The following is a 22,992-nucleotide window of genomic DNA, read 5'->3' as shown; positions in this document are numbered from 1 at the left end:
TCATCCACCAGCCTTCACAACAAATAAAAGCATTGCTTTTCACCAAAGTCATTATTTTTATTTGTTTTTAAATTATAATCAACAAACTAAACCATTCCCATTCTCACTTCCCATAAAACTGGTAATTCTGCAAAAGCAATGTCCTGAATTCTTCTATAATACTGAGGTCACAATAAAGGACATTAAGAAACCAAAATAAGCATGTACTCCAGTCCTAACAGAAATAAATCTCATATCAAACAAGGGCCAATAATGCCTACAAAAGGTTCTACAAGAAGGAAAACATACATTTTTTTTGAAAGCCACACTTTAACGTCTTTCATTATACAGTGTCAAACTCAAATAAACATACTCATATTTGCAAACAAATACTGAACACGATGGAATTCAAAAATAAGAACAAATATTGATGGAAATACTCAGCATTCAGTTTAGTAACTGTGGGGAGAGATACACTGCCAACATTTCAGGCCATTGACATTATCAGAACCTCCATCTGTTCTAATGAAAGATCACGGGCCTGAAGCTTAACTCAATCTCCGTGTCTTTGGATGCTTCTTCCCTTGCTATTTCCACTATTCAGTTTTTATTTCATATTTTTATTTGTCACTCCCTAGGCATAAAATTAGGATAAACTTAAGACTGCGATGAGGAGGAATTTCTTCTCTCACAGAATTGTGAGCCTTTGGAATTATATGTTTCGGAGAACTACAGATGCAAAGTTTGTTCAAGGTTGAGATAGCTAGTCTTTAGAAATATAAGAGAATGATGGGGATCAGAAATATAAGAGAATGGTGGAGATATTTGTTACATTTCTATTGAAGAGTGAGACAAACGGAAGGGGCTTTATAACCCAATCCTACTTCTAATGCTTTTTATTTTTAAGTCATTAACTCATAGAGTTTTGCCTCTAGATTATAAGAAACCAAGATTACAGTGGATTGTAAATAGGTCTAAGGGCACCTTGTGGTTTTTAACCTGCAATCACCATAGTCCAAGTAACATGTCATTTCAGGAAGTTGCTTTCAGTGGCAAGACGTTCCGTAACCTGGGGGCACAGGTTCAGGTAAAACTTGACAAAAACCAGAAGAAATTATTTGAAACACCCTGCTTAAATGGATGACAGGAGAAGATTGAATTACAAATTCAAAAGAAAATTGGATAGAAATCTGAAAAGAAAGGTTTGCAAGGCAAAGTGGAAAATGCAGTTGGATGGCCCAAATAGCAGTCTCCTGTGCCACCGATCCCGAGAATTATTCTAATCATTAAAAAATTGATGAGGCCAGAGGACTAACCAGCAGAGCTCAATACTCAATACCTCTAATACTTTGTTGGTATGGCTGTAGCTAATGCAGTCAGGTTTGAAAGCTGCCTGCATTATTCTCAGAGCGTTCTCTTCAATAGTACATGTGGTCAGTGTGGAAGGCAGGTACAATCTGGCTGTGATACACATTATTGTCAGCCAACACTCATTGCCAACACTCAGATATACAATAGCTCAAGCAGGGAACTGGAACTGTTCCAGCACTGGTGAAATTACTTCAGTTTATAAATCAGCACTTTCAGTAGTTGGAGGAAGGATAACAGAGGATCAAATGAGGAGACGGAGGCAGGCAGAAGAGCAACATTTTTGTACTTGTAAATTTACAGAATATCCTGTGGGGCCGCAAAAACAAGGTAATTTTAATATATGTAATAAGGAAATGCAGATGCTGGTTTACACCAAAGATAGACACAACATGCTGGAGTAACTCAGTGGGACAGACAGCATCTCTGGATAGAAGGAATGGGTGACGTTTCGGGATGAGACCCTTCTTCAGATGGAGAGTCAGGGGAGAGGGAGACATATAGATATGGAAAGGTAAGGTGTGAAAACAAGACCTCAGACAAAGGTGAAGGAAAATGTTGAAGGATCATTGTTAGCTTGGGGAAGCTGACAACAAAGCATACAAAGATAAAACATTTAATCAGGAGGACAGCCAGATTGGTCGGAGAACTAGGATGGGGGAGCATTGGAGAGAGAGGGAAAGCAAGGGTTACTTGAAGTTAGAGAAGTCAATATTCATATCGCTGGGTTATTATAAGCTGCCCATGCAAAATATGAGGTGCTGTTCCTCCAATTTGCTTTGGGCCTCACTCTGACAGTGGACATTGTCATCTTCCCCTAAATATCAATGATCTATTCTACATTTTCCTTGAACTTTGTCCCCTTTGATGTCTTGTTTTCACACCTTACCCTTCCATATCTCTGTGCCTCCCTCTCCCCTGATTCACAGCCTGAAGAAGGGTCTCGACTTGAAACGTCACCCATTCCTTCTATCCAGGGATGTTGTCACTTTATACATTCATGCACGGTACAATTGACTGGCTTACCTCCTTACTTTGATATTTACTCTGAGGTTATCCTTTATTTCTATGCGGCCAATATTTTATTATATAACTAATAAACAATGGAATTTTTTTTTTTAAATGCACACATCTTTTCATGGCTATTCCCCCTGGTTGATCACAAGATTAATTTTGAATCCCTTAAGATTCTAAGACTACCCGGGGAAATAACATTGCAACCTTCTGGTCAATATCAATAAAAGTCACACCTTCTTACATTAAAAAACTGAGCAGATGAATTTCTGAAGTGACAAGTTGTGACAATTTAAAATACGAACAAAAAAAGTGATCAGCAATATTTATGAGAAACCAGGTGGAATAATAAATTCTTACCTTTTGGAATTGTAACCTGGCAGCCCAAGTCGTAGTCTTGCTGCAGCCGATAAAAAGCCACTTCCTGAAGGCGTACTCTCTCCAGCTCTGAGAGGCTTTGAATAGGGACTGGTTTCAGTCGAACACTGCGGCCAGACATACTGTTCCAGGTAAAGTCACCCTATCATTGGAAAGGATAATAAAAAGGATGTCATAAAAAGAATGGAACATAGTATAGCATCTCCTGCTCCTCCTCTGCTTTCTTTTTTTATGTCCAAATCCTCAGTAATTTTAAGTCTATTTGGCAACAATACTTTATCTTATACCAGTTCTGGGCCAACACTGCAGCTCACAGAGCCAGCAACATTTCTCATCTAAATAAAACAACTTTGAAAAACTTTTGGCTATTTCTAAAATCATAGTTCACCTTCTCGTATGTCTGCGTCAAGAGCCAATATGCTGACACAATTTAGATTTCCAGCATTTGCAAGATTCTTCCCTTCACGACCACTCTCAAACCCACACACACACCCACATGTCCCCAAACCTCGCAGGGAAAGGGAGGAGAGAAAGAAAATATTTGCACTTAAATACCATCTTCCGTTGACTTTGGATCACTCCCACCTCCCCCGAGTAAGGTTTTATAGGAAAATAATTGCTTCAGAAAATGTTGCCAGTGTTGTAATGTTTGAAAAGCTTCAGTAAATTTGCATTGATAACACAGCAATGAATAAATTAACAGATCATTTGTTTCTTGTAGGGCATGTTTTGAAAGTTAAACAACGCCTAGAACATGGAGAGGAACTTCAATTCACTTCAAAATCGTGTCTCAGTTTAACAGTAGAAACAAAAAATTGCAGAAGCTGGTATATTAAAAAAGACACAAAGTGCTGGAGTAACTCATCGGGTCAGGCAGCAACCTCTTCTGGGACTGAAGAAGGGTCTCAACCCAAAACGTCATTGATCCATGTTCTCCAGTGATGTTGCTTGACCTAATGAGTAACTCCAGCACTTTGTCTCTTTTTTTATCTCTAAAGTTTTGAAAGACAAGATACTGTCCCCTTTGGTACTGTTCTGAAAGTTTCAGTTTAGATCATGCATTCAGATCTCTGGGTGAGACTTTAACCTCAATCCTCTGAATAAAGAGGCCAATTAGCAACTTAAGGGCCTGTCCCACTTGGCCGTCATTTACGTGACAGGCCGGTAGTGACTGACGCACAGCCGTCTGGAACATGTGACGTCATTTGAAGATAGACACAAAATGCTGGAGTAACTCAGCGGGACTGGCAGCATCTCTGGAGAGAAGCAATGAATGATATTTCGGGTCGAGACTCTTCTTCAGTCTGAAGAAGGGTCTTGACCCGAAACGTCACCCATTGCTTCTCTCCAGAGATGCTGCCGGTCCCACTGAGTTACTCCTGCATTTTGTGTCTATCTCCAATCATTTTGGCCCCGCTCTTGGGAGTAGGAGTGGGGACGGATCCGGATCCGCAACGGCCGTGAGTCCCAGGCCGAGCTCAGCGATCACTTGCCTGCTTCTGCTGCTGTTGGAGGTGAGACGTTGCGCCGCGCCAGGGTGTCCCACTTGGCCATCATTTACGCGACAGGCCGGTGGCGCATGAAGATTTCGTCCAGAATGAAATCCTGGAGCGCACAACTCCACACTGCTCCACGCCACTCCATGCACCCGTCCCGCGCTACCCACATGCTACCAGTACGCTACCAGGTTGCGTAAATGGCGCGCAAATGACGGCCAAGTGGGACAGGCCCTTTACACTCCTGCATATCTCCCATGTACTGCTCACTGAAAGCCAGGACATAATTAAGCATAACCTGATAAATCATGCACCAAGGTGAACAATATCCTTTTGGATGAGAGGCAATTGTTTCAGAGAAATAGATGCACAGAGGATTCAAATTTATTATTGAGCCGATGAGAGATTTTTCTTCAGATTGGAATGTATTTTATGATTTTCAGGTTGCAGGCATCAGTACAGATTTGAATTTGTTTCAAACATCATTCTGTTTCGACAACAAAATGTGAAAACGCCTGCATACGCTGAAACAGAGTCTACATCTTGCAACAGTTTATTATAAACCATTTCAAGATTTAAGCAAATGGGATCCAGAGACCTGGTTAATTGAAACCAAAATTGGCTTGGTGCTGAGAGACAGAAGGTAGTGGTGAAAGGATGCTTTTCCAATTATAAGTCTATGACAATTGTGGTACTACGAAGATTGGTGCTCGGACCCTTGTTGCTTGTAATATTCATTTACGATCAGATGTGAACGTAGGAAATATGATTAGTAAATTTGTGGATGGCACAAAATGATGTGGATAGCAAGGAAGATTGACTGAAGCTAAAGCAGGAAATAGATCAGATAAAAAGTTGAGCAGAGCATTGTCAGGTGGAATTTAATCCCACCAAGTAAGAGTTGTTCATTTTGGGAAGGCACTAGTAGTAGGACATATACCATAAATGGGAGGTCACGAAGTAATGTTGATGAATAGAAGAACTTTGGGGTTCAAGTCCAGAGGTCCCTGAAAGTGACAACATTGGTAGATGGGGTGGTGATGGAGGCACATGGAACGCTTGCCTTCATGGACTGGGGCACAGAATGTAAGAGTTGATGCATTATGTTGCAACTTTCCAAATGCTGGTTCGACCACACTTGGAGAATTATGCACAGATCCTGTCGCCATGCTACAGAATGAATATGGTTGCGCGAGAGTGTGCAGTGGAGATTCACCAAGATATGGCTTGGATTGGAAAACTTTAGTTACGGTAAAAGATTGGATAGGCTGGGTTTGTTTTCCCTGAAGTGAAGGAGGTCATGGCTGACACATTATATGGGACAAAAATAGAGTAAAAAATCAAAATCTTTTCCCACAGCTTACCAAGTGTATCAAAAACAAGAGGGCATTGGTTTAATGAGAAGTTTATTTTACATAGTGAATGGTGTATATCTGGACTGTGCTGTCAGAGGTGGTGGTGGTGTTAAATGCAATCGTTATGTTATGATATTTACATCAGTTCTTAAATAGCCAAGGCATCGAAGGATATGCACCAAATTCAGGCAAATGGGTTTAGGTTTAGGTAATTACTTACTTATTTACTGTTATTAGTGACCCCTTTTTTTTTCTTTTTTTTTTAGTACTTTTTGTTTCGTTTATCTTACCATATTTGTGTGGATGTGTATGTATGTGAGTGTTGTTTGTCCCCGTTTGGTTCCGACCTGATTCGGGTGGGTTGAAGGTGGGTAAGGGTAAGGGCTCTGAGGGTCGCATACATACTATTGCACAATTATGCCTTGACTGTCACTGTCTGTTATCATTGTATGTATGCAAATTGCTGTGAAATTCAAATAAAAAGATTTAAATCAAATAGGTTTAGGTAGATGGGCAAAAAGATGGCATGGATATGGTGGGCTATTTCTGTACTGTACAAATCCAAGACTATGACAACCACTAGAAGCAAAATAAAATATACCCAAAATGTTTCTGCATTCTTTCACATAAATGCTGATTGCACCACTCTACCAATGATGTAAGGGTGTAAACCAGTCAAACCACAAATCTTCCAAATTTTCCTCTTGGTTCTTTCCAAAGGATTTACTATGGTAAGCTTTCAATGTTCATTGTAATATTTTACTTTTTGACAACCGTTAACCTCTGTCCAATAACATTTGGTAAAACCTCAGGGACATTTAATCACAACATTTAGTTCAATTTATTATTGTAATGTGGACCCTTTATCGAGGCGCTGCGATCCCGATGTCTCCCAGATTGCCACGTAGAAGCCTGGGTGGGGGCCCGACCGGAGCCTCGCAGATCGGGTGGAGGAGCTGGGCCTCGCGGGTCAGACGGAGGAGCTGGGCCTTGCGAGTTGGAGTCCGGTTCGGCGGAGCAGCCAACGGAGAGCAGGTCGACGCCACGGACGTGTGAAGTGGGGCAACGACAGCGGTGAGGCTTCTGCGGTGGTGAAGCCTCGTGACGATGGTGCCTCGGCGGTGGTGAAGCCTCACGGCGGCGACGATGCCTTGCGGGTTGATCTGCGGTCAACGGTCGATGAGAGCGTGGAGGACCGCCGTGAAGGGGGGAAGAACAATGGAGGACCCGGTGTGGAGGGACCGCATGAGGGAGGGAGGGGAAGAACAAAGGACCCGGCTTGGGGGGGCCGCGTGAGGGAGGGAGGGGAAGAACATTGGAGGACCCTGCGCGAGGGGACCACTGTGAGGGGGTGGGGGTTTGGGCTGGAGGGGAGGGGGGAGAGAACAAAAGGAGGAGCCAGCATGCTTTGTAACTTTGTCAGCGCTGTAGGTGGCTGTTATTTGAATACATTGGGTATGCAAGTAAAGAATTTTACTGTGCCTAGGATAAAGTATTCCTTCCTATCCCCGACCATCACACAAATCAACCTCCCTGACTTTGACTCCAGTTCACCTCGCGCTACTTCAGCATAATCAAAGACAAGTCATACCCTGGTCATTCCCTCTTCTCCCCTCTCCCATCGGGCAGGTATAGAAGTATGAAAATGCACATCTCCAGATTCAGGGACAGTTGCTTCCCAGCTGTTGTCAGGCCATCCTATCAACATGTAGAGAGCAGTCCTGAACTGCTATTTACCTCATTGGAGACCCTCAGACTACCTTTGATCAGGCTTTACTGGCTTTATCTTTCACTAAAAGTGATTCATGTTATTCCCTTTTATCATGTATCTGTACACTGTGGATGGCTTGATTGTAATCATGCATTGTCTTTCCACTGACTGGTTAGCACGCAACAAAAGTGTTTAACTGTACCTTTGTGCACGAGACAATAAACTAAACTCAAACAGTAAAAAGCTTTTTTTTTTGGTGCATGCTATTCAGTCAACGAAAGGACCATGCATGATTATAATCAAGTAATTTAGTGTACAGATACAGGATAAAGAGTATAACATTTAGTGCAAAATAAAGTCCAATAAAGTCCGATTAAAGTTAGTTCAGATTAGTTTAGTTTAGAGATACAGCGCGGAAACAGGCCCTTCGGCCCACTGGGTCCGCGTCGACCAGCAATCCCCGCACATTAACACTTCCCGCTAAGAACAATTTTTACATTTACCAAGCCAATTAACCTACAAACCTTTATGTCTTTGGAGACTTAATAATAATAATAATGGATGGGATTTATATAGCGCCTTTCTAATACTCAAGGCGCTTTACATCGCATTATTCATTCACTCCTCAGTCACACTCGGTGGTGGTAAGCTACTTCTGTAGCCACAGCTGCCCTGGGGCAGACTGACGGAAGCGTGGCTGCCATTCTGCGCCTACGGCCCCTCCGACCACCACCAATCACTCACACACATTCACACACATTCACACACAGGCAAAGGTGGGTGAAGTGTCTTGCCCAAGGACACAACGACAGTATGCACTCCAAGCGGGATTCGAACCGGCCACCTTCCGGTCGCCAGCCGAACACTTAGCCCATTGTGCCATCTGTCGTCCCAAATACTTGAACTGATCATGGGAAAGACTTGAACTGATCATGGGAAAGTAAAATCTTGCAGATGATGGAAACGTAAACTTTCATAAAACATTATGAATTTGTAGCTGACTGTGAGATCTCGGTGATTTATTAACCTGCTCAGGCTTCAGTTTTATTACTTTTACCTTCACCCAGCCATCTATTCAATACTGGAAACGAGTATTGTCTGGTATCTACACCAGATGTTCACCCCAAAATAGAATATATTGTAGACTACAGCCAAGTATTTACACTATAACTTGACAAGTATGTTTTAAGTATGTTGTTATGTTTTAAATGAGAACATTTCTGGAATTTATTTCCATCCATTTCAGTAAAGCCCACGTGATCATTTGGTACAGTGGCAGTTTTCCATCTCTGAGCCAAAAGATACAGGGTTAGAACTCAACTTTTGGACAATGAACAGAGCTCCAAATTTGAATTCTATGTCAATATCAGGTGGTATACTCATAGCAGGCTGGTGCTAGCGGAATCCCAATTCATCCATGTGCAGATTCTGGGAAGTCACAAAATCACAATTAAAAAGAAAATCTCAAGAGACTCAACCTTCCTATTCAATCTTCCCATGGGCATGGAACTTGCAATCCAGCAGAGGCTTAATCAGCCTGCAGATTGTCCCACTGCATCCCAAGGGAAGAGCAGGAAGAGAAAGAAGAATAAATAACCATTTTATGAAGTGTGTACTTGGCAGCTAAACTCATCTAACAGCAGCCCCATGCCTTGAAGCACAGAGAGTTTTCAGTCGGCCACCACATGGAGTGTAATCGGACAGCATTTTTGTCTCCCTCCAGTTATATAGTTGTGAGTTACTTCAATTCATGTATACTGCTTTATATCACGTGACCAATGCACACAATAACCTGCTGCCCCTTTACATGGTAGGACAGTTGTTGATTTGCTTCCAACATCACAATCAGTTAGCTTTCAGTTTGCTTCCATCCTTGCAAAAATCGTTTTGAAGAAAATAGATAGATAGATAGAATCTTTATTTGCCACACGAAACAGGGTTGGTGGTATTTGGGTTCGGTACATGATGGTACACTGCTTTAGTCACATTAACACTAATAACAACACAGATCATAGTAATAAAGTGCATCCATACCACATCACAAATCAAATCACAAATCTCACCAACAATACATAGTGCAAAAGAACAAACAAAGACCATAGACAAGGCACTGTATACATCAAAAGTCCTAGTATTGTCTGTTATTGGAGGGAATTGAGTGTTCTTATTGCTGAGGGGAAGAAACTATTTTTAAAGCGGGTGGATTTTGTAGCAAGTGACCTGAGGCGCCTCCCTGAAGGGAGAGACTGGAAAAGGTGGTTTGCTGGATGGGAGGGGTCCGAGATGATCTTTATTGCCCGTTTTGAGGTACGTTGGAGATAAATGGAATGGATTGAGGGGAGGGAGGAGTTGATGATCCTGAATGCCTTGGAGACAATGCGCTGTAATCTGTGTAGTGAGTAACTGTCAGTGTTTCCGTACCAGACTGTGATTGAGGAGGTGATGATGCTTTCAATGATGGATTGATAGAAACGGACCAGGAGGCGTTTGTGGACTCTGAACTTTTTGAGCTGTCTGAGGAAGTATAGGCATTGTTGTCCTTTCTTGATGATGTGGTCTGCGTTGATGTGCCGTTTTAGATTATTGCAGATATAGGTGCCCAGAAACTTAAATGAGTTTGTGGAGGTTATGGGATGGGAGTTGACATGGACCGGGGGTTTGGGGTTTTGTTTTCGTCTGAAATCTATGATGATTTCTAAGGTTTTTGAAGTATTAAGCTGGAGGTTGTTGTCTGCGCACCATTTGATTGCGCTGTTCACTGTTTGATGGTATTGTGATTCGTTGTTGTCTGAGATGAGGCCAATTATTGTTGTGTCGTCTGCATATTTGAAATTTTTGACTGAGCTGCATTGGGATGTGAGGTTGTTGGTGTAAAGTGAGAAGAGCTGGGGTGACAGAACGCACCCTTGAGGGGCTCCTGTGTTGAGAGTCAGAGGGCTGGAGAGTTTTTCACTCACCTTGACTCTTTGCTGTCTGTTTGTCAGAAAGTGCAGAATCCAATGGCACATGGCTGGGTGAATGCTCATGTCCAACAGTTTATTGTAGAGTTTAATTGGGTGTATAGTGTTAAAGGCCAAGCTAAAGTCTATAAACAGGATGCGTGCATAAGTGTTCGGTGATTCCAGATGATGTAGGGAGTAGTGAAGAGCTAAGTTGATAGCATCCTCCACAGACCGGTTGGCGCTGTATGCAAATTGGAAAGGGTCCATGATGGGGGCAGTGTGTGTTTTCAGATGGGTGAGGACTATGTGCTCAAAGGCCTTCATGGCGACTGATGTTAATGCAACAGGTCTAAAATCGTTCAGACAGCTCACCTTGGAGGACTTGGGCACAGGGATGATAATGGATGATTTAAAACACTGCGGGACTCTACATTGGCTGAGGGAAGTGTTAAAGATGGAGGTGAACACAGGAGCCAGCTGAGCTGCACAGTGGTTGAGAGCAGCGGGGCTGAGGTCGTCTGGCCCTGCCGCTTTTCTTTTATTAAGATTTTTGAAGGCCGCCCTAACTACCTCCTCAGAGATGGTGAATGGTGCTGAGTTAGGTGGAGGGGGAGGCATAGATAGCGGGGTGGCATTATCAAAGCGTGCATAAAAAGTGTTCAGTTTTTCCGGTAAGTCCGGATCCTCATCTGGGATGGGAACAGGACGTTTTTTGTAGTCCGTCATCTTCTGTAGATTTTTCCAGACTTCTCTTGAATTATGAGTTTTGAATTGTTGTTCCAATTTCTTTGAATAAGCTGACTTTGCTTTCCGTATTGCAGACCTGAGTCCATATTTTGCTGTTTTGTACTGATCACTGTTTCCATTGGTGTAGGCTGCATTTTTCTTTTTGCGAAAAAGTTGTATATCCTTGTTGAACCAGGGTTTTCCATTACTGGGTATTGTGACAGTTTTGTAGGGGACGCACAGTTCTTCACAGTAGCGGACGTATGACATCACCACGTCAGTGTACACGTCGATGTTGTTGCCGGATGCATGGAGGAAGAGGTCCCAGTCAGTGCATTCAAAACATCCCCTTAACGTTTCGATGACATCCTCTGACCAGGACTTAACGGTTATTGTTTTGGGCTTGATGGATTTCAGTTTTTGTTTGTATGTGGGGATGAGCAGCAGCATTACATGATCGGATCTGCCCAATGGAGCACGAGGAAAGGCACGGTAAGCGCCAGTGATGTTAGTGTAACAATGATCCAATATATTGTTTTCTCTGCTCGGGCATATAACTTGCTGAGTGTAGTTAGGGAGTTCTTTAGTTAGAGAGCTGTGGTTGAAGTCGTCCAAGGCTATAATGATGGAATCAGGACGTGAGCTTTCCATGGAGGAAATGTGCTGTGCTAACATATCCATAGCCGTGTTAGCATTAGCGTCGGGTGGAACGTAGACGCCAATTAACACAACAGATGAGAATTCCCTGGGATTCTTAGGATGCTGTACCTAAAATTCTACTACCTGGGCCCAGAAAACATAAATCCTTGATAAGTTATAAGTTACTAGTGCTGCATCGATTGCTCACCAATTTAACATATGGTTATCACAAAATTGGGCATAAAAAATTGACCCCGATGTCATAAGAACATGCATGATTTTGGAAGTATAATTGATGAAAAGAGTTCCCTCTACAGATAAGATAGGCAAACACTTAATCTCTAGATCATTGAATGCTCAATGCAGAAGGATTGGTTGGCAATAACAATGCAGTTATTATTTCTACCAGTAGTGAATACCCAGTACCACAAAACAGCTAAACAAAATCAAGATTTAAAAACAGAGCTAGTGGAACCACACAAAGAAAAAAAGGGAGGCACAGTTAATCATACTTGGAAACCTAAGATTTCATAATTTTTTGTTACCAACCAAAAAGCTTCTTGACCATTGTTGTATACAAATTCTCACATTGGTAACCTACAAATACAGCTGTGATCAACCCTAACGCCAATTACATTATGCCACTGAACAGTGAGCATTTGAACAGAATGTCACAACACGTGCATTATCAAGACCAGTGCACAAAGATGCTAATACAGTGATAGGCCATGCATCATTCACTTTGTAGATATACCCTACAGGCAACAGAAGGTGATTTTCTAGCGGCAGCAGAAGAGACAAAACACTGTTGCAGAAAGAGCTAAGTGTTAAAGAAAGATGGCTGATGAAAGAACAACTGATGAAATAACATGGGATCAAACTTCACCTTTTCTTATCATTCAGCCTCAATCAATCAACAGACGAAGAAAGAGGCAATGAAGAAAGAAGTCATACAGGGCATATTAAATCTTACTATGAAGTATCAACTCACAGATTTTATTCTGAACTATAGATCAATGCCATATTCAGTACTTTGCTTCAATTATATATACACCCCGGGTTATATATACCCCGGGTGAAGTTTACCTGGAAAATTGTGTAAAGGTATAATCTTGTTACCCAAGGGATATTTGTATATTGTATTGAAGAACTACAAATATTCACCACATTAATTTGTGACGGGATATCTGCCATGGTGGGAAGTTGAGACGGCATTGCTTACACTTCCGAGCTTTGATCAATGAAATGTGCAAAATTGTTACAGAGCTTGACAGGGTAGATGCAGGTTGACTAGAATCAAAAGTTACACTCAAAATAAAAGAGTCAGTCATTCAGGGCTGAATGAAATGTCTTCATCCAGTGGGTAGTGAATCTTTGGAATTCTCTCCTCAAGAAGACTGTGGAGAGTCACTAAATAACCTCAGGCCAATGGCCAAGAGATTACTAGATATTAAGGAACTGAGATATATATATCTGCGCCAGAAAATGGCATTGATCTATAACATCATCCATGATCTTATTGAAAGACTGAACAAGTAGAGGGACTGAATGGCCTATTCACATTTCTATTTCTCATGTCCCAATGATAGAAAACATTACCGGAGCAACACCGACGCACAGAAGACCCAAAAATATCCGAACATAATTTTGTTGAATCTCAAAGTGAAGGTGGAAGAAAGGTAATTGAAACAAAGTGAACTTCACAAAGTTACTAAACAGGTTGAAATCACAAGATAAGCTGCATGTGCTAAGATGGGTTGGTAGAAAATGCCTACTATATTATGTTGTGCTGAAGCAAAGCAAGAATTTCATTGTCCTATCTGGGACACATGACAATAAACTCTCTTGAATCTTGAATCTTGAAATGGGCAATACGAATTACAGGAGAAATTGTGGTGATAAATGGTTCCAAGAACTATCCAAGAACTATCTCATAAGACTGGCAACAGATTTAGAAAGCCCCAGGTAAACTACTTGAGTTCAGCACAAACAACTAAAGAGAACAGTTTGGAAGACTGCAAGTGCCAATATTCCAGTCCAACAACTGTGGATGAATTGATAAAGAGCACAACAGAAGAGCGGATCAGGAAATGACCCCTTCAGATAGTCCAGATATGAATGTTACGTTAACTACATGTTGAAACATCAAAATCAACATGAGCAGCATCTTGCACAAAAGAGAATTTTAAAACCTATGAATTACTTAAAGTTATAAATGAGCTTCAAAGATGAAAATAGTGTTTTGTCACTTATGACACACAGTTACAGAAGACATTGAAACACAGCTTTCAATGTCTTCCACAAATCACTTGACTGGAGACCAGACCCCATTAGTGCACACATTTCATAATGGAAAAAATAATTTAAAGAGGATTTGTTCAGAGTTGATCCTCCAATAGCTGAAATCCACTTTGTGCTCGTTGTAAGTCCTATTTTTAATCACCCCTCAGCACCCACTACCACAAACATACAAGGGAAAGGTAATCGCCTCAAATTAGTGCATTCCATTTTAAAACAGGAACCAGAACTCTCAGAGAGCACCATTCAGTGACTAAAATATCACCGCACGCTGATCAGGTAACAGCTTCAAAACCACATGCGTTTCCAATTCTGCACCAAGCATCAATTCATGTAACTTTTAATAAAGCAGCAGGTCAGCGTTATCAATGACCCGCTCCTGAAATATTGGCAAAGGTTGAATAAAATTACATTGGATCCTTCAATAATCCCATTACTTCATTACGTCCAACAGTTATCCCAAATTAAAAAGGTCGTTGTGTGGGTGTGTGTGAATTAAGTCATTGTGAATCAATGCAAGATATACTACTCAGAGATCACAAGACAACAGTTTAGATAAGGATATCTTTAACATCTTGTTAAAATGAGCCTCAATCAGCTCTTTGCTCCCCAAGAGAAATAAGATAATTTGCTCTTGGCCTTTAACCCCCATTGCAGGCTTTGCTGGGACTTTGCTCAAATTGATGTTGACATATTTTCCCTCTAACAACCTCCATAAAAGATGGCAGATAGAACATAGAAGAGTACAATACAAGAACAGGCCCTTCGACCCACAATGTCTGTGCCGAACATGATGCCATCTACCTACACAACCCATATACGGTCGGAGGAGGCGCTGTCCTGAACGGCTGCCTGTCCTGCAGCTGTCCGTTTTTTCCCCTTCTTTTTTATTATTTTTAGTTCGTTAAGTGTACAGTCAGGGGGTCTAAATCTTTTATGTGTTGGGGGTGGTGGGGGGGAAGGGGGAAACTGCTTTTCTAAGTCCCTACCTGGTCGGAGGGGTTGCCTTCCTCCGAGCAGCGTCTTCGACCTGTCCTCGCGGCCTACCAGCGGGTCCTGGAGCGACGTTTCCCTGAGGGGACCTGGCCAGAACATCGGCTTTGGCGGCGGCGCAGAACGTCGGCGTTGGCGGCGGCGGCACAGAACATCGGCTTTGGCGGCAGTGCAGCGCTGGAGCGCTATTGCGGAGCGGGCGATGCCTTTCCTGGGTCGCCGCGCTGGGACTCCAGTATGCTTGGTACCGCCGAGGAAAACATCGTGGAGCCGCGGTTCTGCGGAGCGGCCAGCTGCGACGTTTGAACTTACACCGAGATCACCAGTGTGCGGAGCTCCGTCTGGCGTGGTCTGTTGGCTTGGAAGCCGCAGGCTCCGGTGGGAAGGCGGCCATTCCTGGCACCCCAAGCTGCTGGGGGTTCTCCCGACGCCGGAGTACCATCACCCGGCGAGAACATCGGGCGCCGTGGCGGCGACTGTCGAGGCCTCAATAGGCCCGACTATGGGTGGACAAGAGGATGGGGACTGGACTTTGTGCCTTCCCCCATAGTGGGAATCACTGTGGGGGGATGTTTTGGTGTTGAATTTCTTTATGAATACTGTGTTGTATTTTTATTAGTGTGCTGCAAGGACATCAGAATTTCCCCTGAATAAGGGGATTAATAAACTATTTATCTATCTATCTATCTATCTATCTATATCCACCCATTCTCTGCATATCCAAATGCCTATAAAAAAGTATTTTAATGGGCTTGTCCCACTCGACTACCTACAACTACATGGCGACCCCACTACAACTGCAGGATTATCGATTTTCTCCATGGCGACCAATATTTGGTCGCAGAAAATTTTTCAACATGCTGAAAAATTTGCGGCGACCATACTGAGGCCGCGACTAGTTCCCAGAATGTGGGAAATCCTCGCGACCATGAAGGGGACTCACCAGAGATCACCTTGTCCTCACCTACCAGCCGCCACATACAACAGATAATTCTCCGACATTTTCGCCACCTCCAACGGGATCCCACCACTGCCCACATGTTCCCATCTCCTCCCCTTTTGGCTTTCCGCAGAGACCGCTCCCTCCACAACTCCCTGGTAAATTCATCCCTTCCCACCCAAACCACCCCCTCCCCTGATACTTTCCCTTGCAACCGCAGGAAATACTACACTTGTCACTTTACCTCCCCCTCGACTCCATCCAGACTAAGCAGTCCTTCCAGGTGAGGCAGAGATTCACCTGCACCTCCTCCAACCTCATCTATTGCATCTGCTGCTCTAGGTGTCAACTGCTCTACATTGGTGAGACCAAGCGCAGGCTTGGCGATCGCTTCGTCCACCACCTCCGTAGTTTGCATTAACGAACCCATCTCCCGGTGACTCAGATCTTCAACTCCCCCTCCCATTCCGTATCCGACCTTTCTGGCCTGGGCCTCCTCCATGGCCAGAGTCAGTCCCACCGCAAATGGAGAAGCAGCACCTCATATGTCACTTGTGTACTTTACACCCCAGCGGTATGAACATTGACTTCTCCAATTTCAGGTAGTCCCTGCTTTCTCCCTCCTTCCGCTCCCCTTCCCAGCTCTCCCACAGCCCACTGTCTCTGCCTCTTCCTTTCTTCTTCCCACCCCCCCCCCCCCCCCCCCACCACATCAGTTTTCGGTCTCGATCCGAAACGTCACCTATTCCTTCTCTCCATAGATGATGCCTCACCCACTGAGTTTCTCCAGCATTTTGGTCTACCTTAGATTGTCCTTGATGGTTCTTGCAATTAATTCCTGGTCATCAGGTTTGAAGAATTATCAAACTATTGTGGGAGACCTATTTTTGATTAATTCCGAAGTGGGAATGATGGAAAAAGCATTTATCAACAATTTTTTTAAAATTTGTTGCTTAAAAACTGGGTATCTTCATCGCTGTTCACCGAGGCGGAAAACCCGGGGGGGGCAAGAGGGGACACGTCCCCCTCTGTTTTGAGAGGTGGGGGACATCCACCCCCCCAAGTTTTTGTAATCCGGATTTTAAAACCCAGTGAAATCTCCGCTTTCCACGAGACAGTGGAGGTGGAACTGCTGATCGAGGGCGCCGATTGAACGAGAGAGACGTCAGTCAGCAGGCAATGGGGGCGGGACAATGATTCAGCGCGATCATTGGAGGAGGGGAGTGGGACTGAGGATAGAGTGCGATGATTGGAGGAGGGAGACGTGCCAAAACACTCTCGGCACAGACCTGCGCCTCATCCACAGCCAGGATCGATCCCGACTTTCCGGCGCTGTCCCGTCCCCACCCGAGTGCCCCCCCCCCCCAACGGGTGGCCAGAGAGGTCGGGAGTCAGACAGGAGCTGTACCCCCAGGCCCACAGCCAGCGCAGAGAAGCAGCGCTAAACCCAGCTCAACTCTGCCTGTCCCGCCAGGTTAACCTGCCTGGGCTTGTGGGAAATATGGCCAGCGCGGAGAAGCAGCGCTAGTGTCCCATCAGTCCAGGCGGGGCTGTAGGTTAACCCGACGAGACAGGCAGAGTTGAGCTGCATTTAGCGCTGGATTGAGCCTGCGAAGCCTCGCGCGTGAGTGTGCGCATGCGCGCGGGGCTGCCAAAAAATTGCGTGTCCCCTGTCCCCCGGTCCCCTCCATATTTTGATAGCGATTTCCGTGCCTGCTGTTCACAACACATACATCTAATCTGAATGTCCAGTAATGTGGCATCTTGACACCTTTAAATATATTACCAAAAGAACATTTGCTGCATTTGTCCTTTGGCCATATCTTGTTAGTTGAGATAATGTATTATAATTTTGCTGCATGTCATTGTGGTATATATCATGCCTTGATTGGAGAATATGTTTAGTTTGTGACTTTATTTGAAGCAGAAATAATATGTGAATGCTTCATTGAGTATAATTCCGACTGGTAACTACGCACTTCGTCCAAGCACATTATCGCACGGGTCATGCAAGCCATCTTAAATGACCACCTAAACTGTCATTTGGCAACCTAAAAAGCTGCCAAGGTTGCCCGGCTGGCAACAGGGAAAAAAAGTTAAGCGAGAGCCCTGGCAAGTCTGCTTTGTAGATGTACTAATCTTGCAGCTATGCCCCGGTGGTAATTTTGCATGCAAGCATGAAAACAGGTGGTAAGTGGATGCTCTGCCAATAAAACAAATCAATTTAAAAACCTGTTTTTATAGCTTGCAAATTTGTTCCTGCTTATTGATTAGCATAATTCAAATTTGCCTGGAGATTCTGTTGCAGACTTCTGTAGATTTCACACAAACACCGATTAACACAATGTTTGTGGAGCAACAGATCTTGACTTCAATGGATGTTATTGATGAAGGAAATCCAGAGCGCTCTTGTACATAGTTTGGGGGGGGGGGGGGGGGGGGGTGGTCATAGGCATTATGTTTTAATGCAATGTAGTTGTAAAAAACATCACATCCAACCCTCCTGCCTCTCTCATCTCCAATATTTAGTGTTGCTACATTTTAATTTGTGTCCTCTATACATTCCTCCTGTCCATGTACTAAAGGGTAAACTTTCCTGGTAAACTTTCCCTGGTTCCTCCACCCTGACCTTCAACAGTAGTGCTCCTCAGGGTTGTATGCTCAGACCCCTGTTTCACTCTCTATATACCCATGAATGTGTGGACAAGTACAATGACAACTCGAGCTTTAAGTTTGCCAATATTACGGTTGTCCACCAAATCAACATCATCAGAACAAGGCATGTGAAATAAATTGGTTGCCTTGTTTCATAGTGTCAGAAAAAACATCCAGCTTCTTAACATCAGCAAGATAAAAAACAGTTGGTTGTTGACCTAAAGATACAGGTGGGGATGAGGAATGGGGATGGGTAGAGGTTGCAGTGGGTGCTGGGGAAGTAGCGAACACAACCACATCCTCATAAAATGAGCTGCTGAAGAGATGGTTGACAACGTCAAGTCCATAGGCATCCATATTGCCAGCAACCTAACCTGGTTCCTTAACAGTGATGCGGTAATTTAGAATGAGCATCAGCACATTTACTTTCTTAAGCATTCGAGTAAATTTAGCATGACCACAAAGATTCTCTCTATAGATGGCCATAGAAGCTATTTTTGCGGGATGCATCTCAGCCTAGTATGGCAACTGCTCTGTTCTTGACTGCCTGAACCTGCAGAGAATGGTGAACATAGCCCATGCTTCCAGGCTTATCACTGCCTTCCACCCAGTCTATCTTCATGGAGCATTGCATCAGGAAGCTTGGAAGTATCTTCAAAGATGCCTCCCACCCTGGCTATTCACTTTTCTCTTCTATCTTCTGGGAGAAAATACAGATGCATGAAGAAAATACAGGAGCTTGAAGGCCCAGACATCCAGACTTACGACAGCTTCTTCCCCACAGCTATGAGAGAGGTGAACTAATTTCCTCTTTCATTGCACCCTGGCAATAAACTAACATGAAACCTACAAAGTGTCCCACAAGCAACAGATAACTCATTTCACACAAGGTCAAAGGATTTCTAGATTATGAAGTTTGTCAATATATTTCAAAACTTCTCTTCGACCTTCAACAGCAAACAAAAGATGATGCATCTTTAATTAACACCCGGGATCCTCTCCAGCAACCACCTTATTCCCATCAACTGTCTGGAATGCACATCAGTGTACTTGCCACAAAGTTACTATGCAGTTTCCTTAATGAGCCCTATCAGGCAACTTAAGTGACAATCAATCCTCTAATGCAATGATCTATTAACGATTCTCCGAGTTACCATTCATCACAAGCTCCTAAGAAGAAAGCTTTTTCATAATCAACATCTCATCTTATGATCAATACTATGCACCTCCAGAATTCTTTAATACCCAAAAATTTCAGAGAAAATTATCTTTCCGCCCCTATTCTAAGAGATCAATGCTGCCAGTTGCCACTGGAGGACTCAATGTAGACCAACTAAAGAATGTAGTTATGCCAATCAGTTCCCACTTCAAGGTTATACATGCCCACCAGTCTCATTTGAGACTGTTATTGACCATGAAAGCTACCAAACAGTGAAACAAACACCCATGAAGGATACAGCTACAGTTGGACGAAGACTCTATATTTGTGCTCGGGTCTTGAATATTGCTCCATAGCTACCTAATCAGGTTTACAGGAAGCTACAAGGTCAAAACAGGGACAAACATGATGATGTGGTCATTACTACAGTGCTGTTTCCTGGTGTGTGGAACGTGCTGTTATGCAGGCAGCAGTGCAGACAGTGACTATATTTTGTTTCAAAAAAGATCAGAATGCTTTGCAGGAGCTGGGAGTTGAAGATGCTAAACAAATACACCATAGTAGTCATGATTTGGAGTGCACACCCCACAGAACATAATATTTTAAACTTATGGCAGAGGTGCATGCACTTTGGCGACAAGTATGCTAAGATTTTCAGTATGTGTGAAAAGCCACACAGAGTATATGCCAAAGATATTTCCCCACCCCCCATCAGTCTGAAGAAGGGTTTCAGCCCGAAACGTCGCCTATTTCCTTCGCTCCATAGATGCTGCTGCAGCCACTGAGTTTCCCCAGCAATTTTGTGTACCTGCCAAAAGATATACTTGCCTTACAGTCTGCACAGCGTGGATTTGTTAGACCAATTTCTGGAATGAGGGCAAGTTGAGTATGGCCTGCATTCATTGAAATTCGGAAAGATGAGAGGAGACTTAATTGAAGCATAAACGATACTGAAAGTGATGGGATAGATGATGATGCCATTTCCCTCAAGTCGATTGTTGATTGAGAGGGCATTGCCTCAACTATTTCTCATCTTAATGTAGGCATTTTGGACTTTTCTACTTGGTGCTCAATCATGAGTATATTCAACGTTGATATCAATAGATGTTTGGACACAATGTGTGCTGATTGGGCTGCAAACAGAACCTTATTCAAGAGCAAAATCATTTTCTTTCCAAATTTGATTCAAAGAAAGGGTCACTCCAAAAAAGGCATTCCCCATACCTAATAAATGGTAAGCATGACCAGAGATCTTGACGTTGACATTATAAAGAAAATATGTGATAGAAAACCATTTCTTTTTCCTACAACAGTGGCTGCAAATGTATGCAATTGTCTGAGACATCCTGAGGTCACAGAGAATACCATAAGAATGGAAACCGTTTTGTTTCAGTAGAAAAAGAATTTAAGAACCATTTAGATCAATGGCTTTGGGTCAATGAACAGTGAGGAGGGGAAATAAAAAAATTGGTCAAATAGACTGAACTTGAGAAAGCTTCCTACAATTGAGAAAGAAAGCTTTACTCCACTCTGTATAGCAAACGGGTTTGTGCTAAATCTATTTACCTACAATACATTAGCTATTTGAAGCATTCCAAAATCTCTATCAATTTCGCAAGCAGTTTAAGAATTATGACATTGTCAGAATGTGGAGACCACAGTCAGGTTTAACACTTTCCCAGGGTATTAATTTTGGTCCAACAGGAGAATGCAACAAATAGACCGTAGTAAACACCTTTGTTTTCAAGTGTAACTTTGAATTGGTGCAGCTTGATGCATTATAAATGGTTCATACTTGAATGACAATAGTGAAAATGGCAAATTATGTCATCTGCCCAGTACAGGCAGTCAGGATGAATGACATGTAGTTGGCACCACAAAAAAAAGTTTTAAAGTTCCTGACATGATAGCTGATCAGGAGAGCAATAAAAATGGAATGAAGAAAAAACATAAAATTCAGAGATTATGGGACACCGCAACCAAACTCAAGTGGGACAACAGAGGGATTTGAGGATCAGCTCTAGAATTCAAGAACAGAAGAAGAGCGTTGGTGAAAATGACAGAGCGTGGGTTGGAACACAGACAAAGGTGTTTTATACAAGGAGTTTGTGAACCAGACAAGGAGGAAAGATGCGTATGGATGAAAGCTTGGGTGCTAATAAAAAAAGTTAAGATTATCACAATGCTTTAACTCTAATGTAATGGTTAATATTAAATTTGCTCCACCCAAGCTGAATATTGCAGTTGCTGCTGCGTGACATTTGGAATGGAAAAAGAGCTTCAGAAAATCAAAAAGCAGATATCATCTCTCATACCATGATGTAGTACATTCAAGGAGATATTTCAAGTACTTGTGTGCCATTTTCAAGAACAGCAACTAACATACAGTAATGCCAGGATGCATCCACAGAAAACAAAAAACAAAGTTTCCTTAAGAGTATTTAAAATCAAGATTTTTGGGGGGATATCTGTGCATTGCTTATTTGTTCATTCAGGACCCATTTTTAACCAATCCTGCAGCTGCTCCAAATTAGCCAGCCAGTCTAGTCTAACTCAGAGAGTGGTAGCTGTGTGGAATAAGCTTCCAGTGAAGGTGGTGGAGGCAGGTTCGTTTTTATCATTAAAAAATAAATTGGATAGTTATATGGATGGGAAAGGAATGGAGGGTTATGGTCTGAGCGCAGGTATATGGGACTAGGGGAGATTATGTGTTCGGCACGGACTAGAAGGGTCGAGATGGCCTGTTTCCGTGCTGTAATTATTATATGGTTATAAGTGCATTAACTTCACTTCTGCAGTCACATCCATTAGCATTAGAAACATAGAAAATAGGTGCAGGAGTAGGCCATTCGGCCCTTCGAGCCTGCACCGCCATTCAATATGATCATGGCTGATCATCCAACTCAGTACCCTGTACCTGCCTTCTCTCCATACACCCTGATCCCTTTAGCCACAAGGGCCACATCTAACTCCCTTTTAAATATAGCCAATGAACTGGCCTCAACTACCTTCTGTGGCACAGAATTCCACAGATTCACCACTCTCTGTGTGAAAAATGTTTTTCTCATCTCGGTCCTAAAATACTTCCCCCTTATCCTTAAACTGTGACCCCATGTTCTGGACTACCCCAACATCAGGAACAATCTTCCTGCATCTAACCTGTCCAACCCCTTAAGAATTTTGTACGTTTCTATAAGATCCCCCCTCAATCTTCTAAATTCTAGCGAGTACAAGCCGAGTCTATCCAGTCGTTCTTCATATGAAATTCCTGCCATCCCAGGAATCAGTCTGGTGAACCTTCTCTGTACTCCCTCTATGGCAATTTAGAAGGGTGTGAGG

The 22,992-nt window shown here is 43.0% G+C and overlaps 1 protein-coding gene across 3 annotated transcripts in view; it reads right to left on the bottom strand.

The window, feature by feature from the left end:
- The window catches only part of arhgap6 (Rho GTPase activating protein 6), a 487,133-nt gene that overhangs the window by 101,842 nt on the left and 362,299 nt on the right, over positions 1–22,992 (bottom strand). For all 3 annotated transcript variants that reach the window (XM_033032771.1, XM_033032772.1, XM_033032773.1), the window contains exon 2: positions 2,722–2,881. In XM_033032771.1, coding sequence (XP_032888662.1) covers positions 2,722–2,881 — 160 coding nt within the window. The remainder of the gene's footprint in view (positions 1–2,721; positions 2,882–22,992) is intronic.

This window comes from Amblyraja radiata, chromosome 14 (assembly GCF_010909765.2).
Source record: "Amblyraja radiata isolate CabotCenter1 chromosome 14, sAmbRad1.1.pri, whole genome shotgun sequence".
Classification (NCBI taxonomy): Eukaryota; Metazoa; Chordata; class Chondrichthyes; order Rajiformes; family Rajidae; genus Amblyraja; species Amblyraja radiata.
The sequence above is the reverse complement of the archived record's forward strand: the minus strand, read 5'-3'. Positions and strand labels throughout refer to the sequence as shown.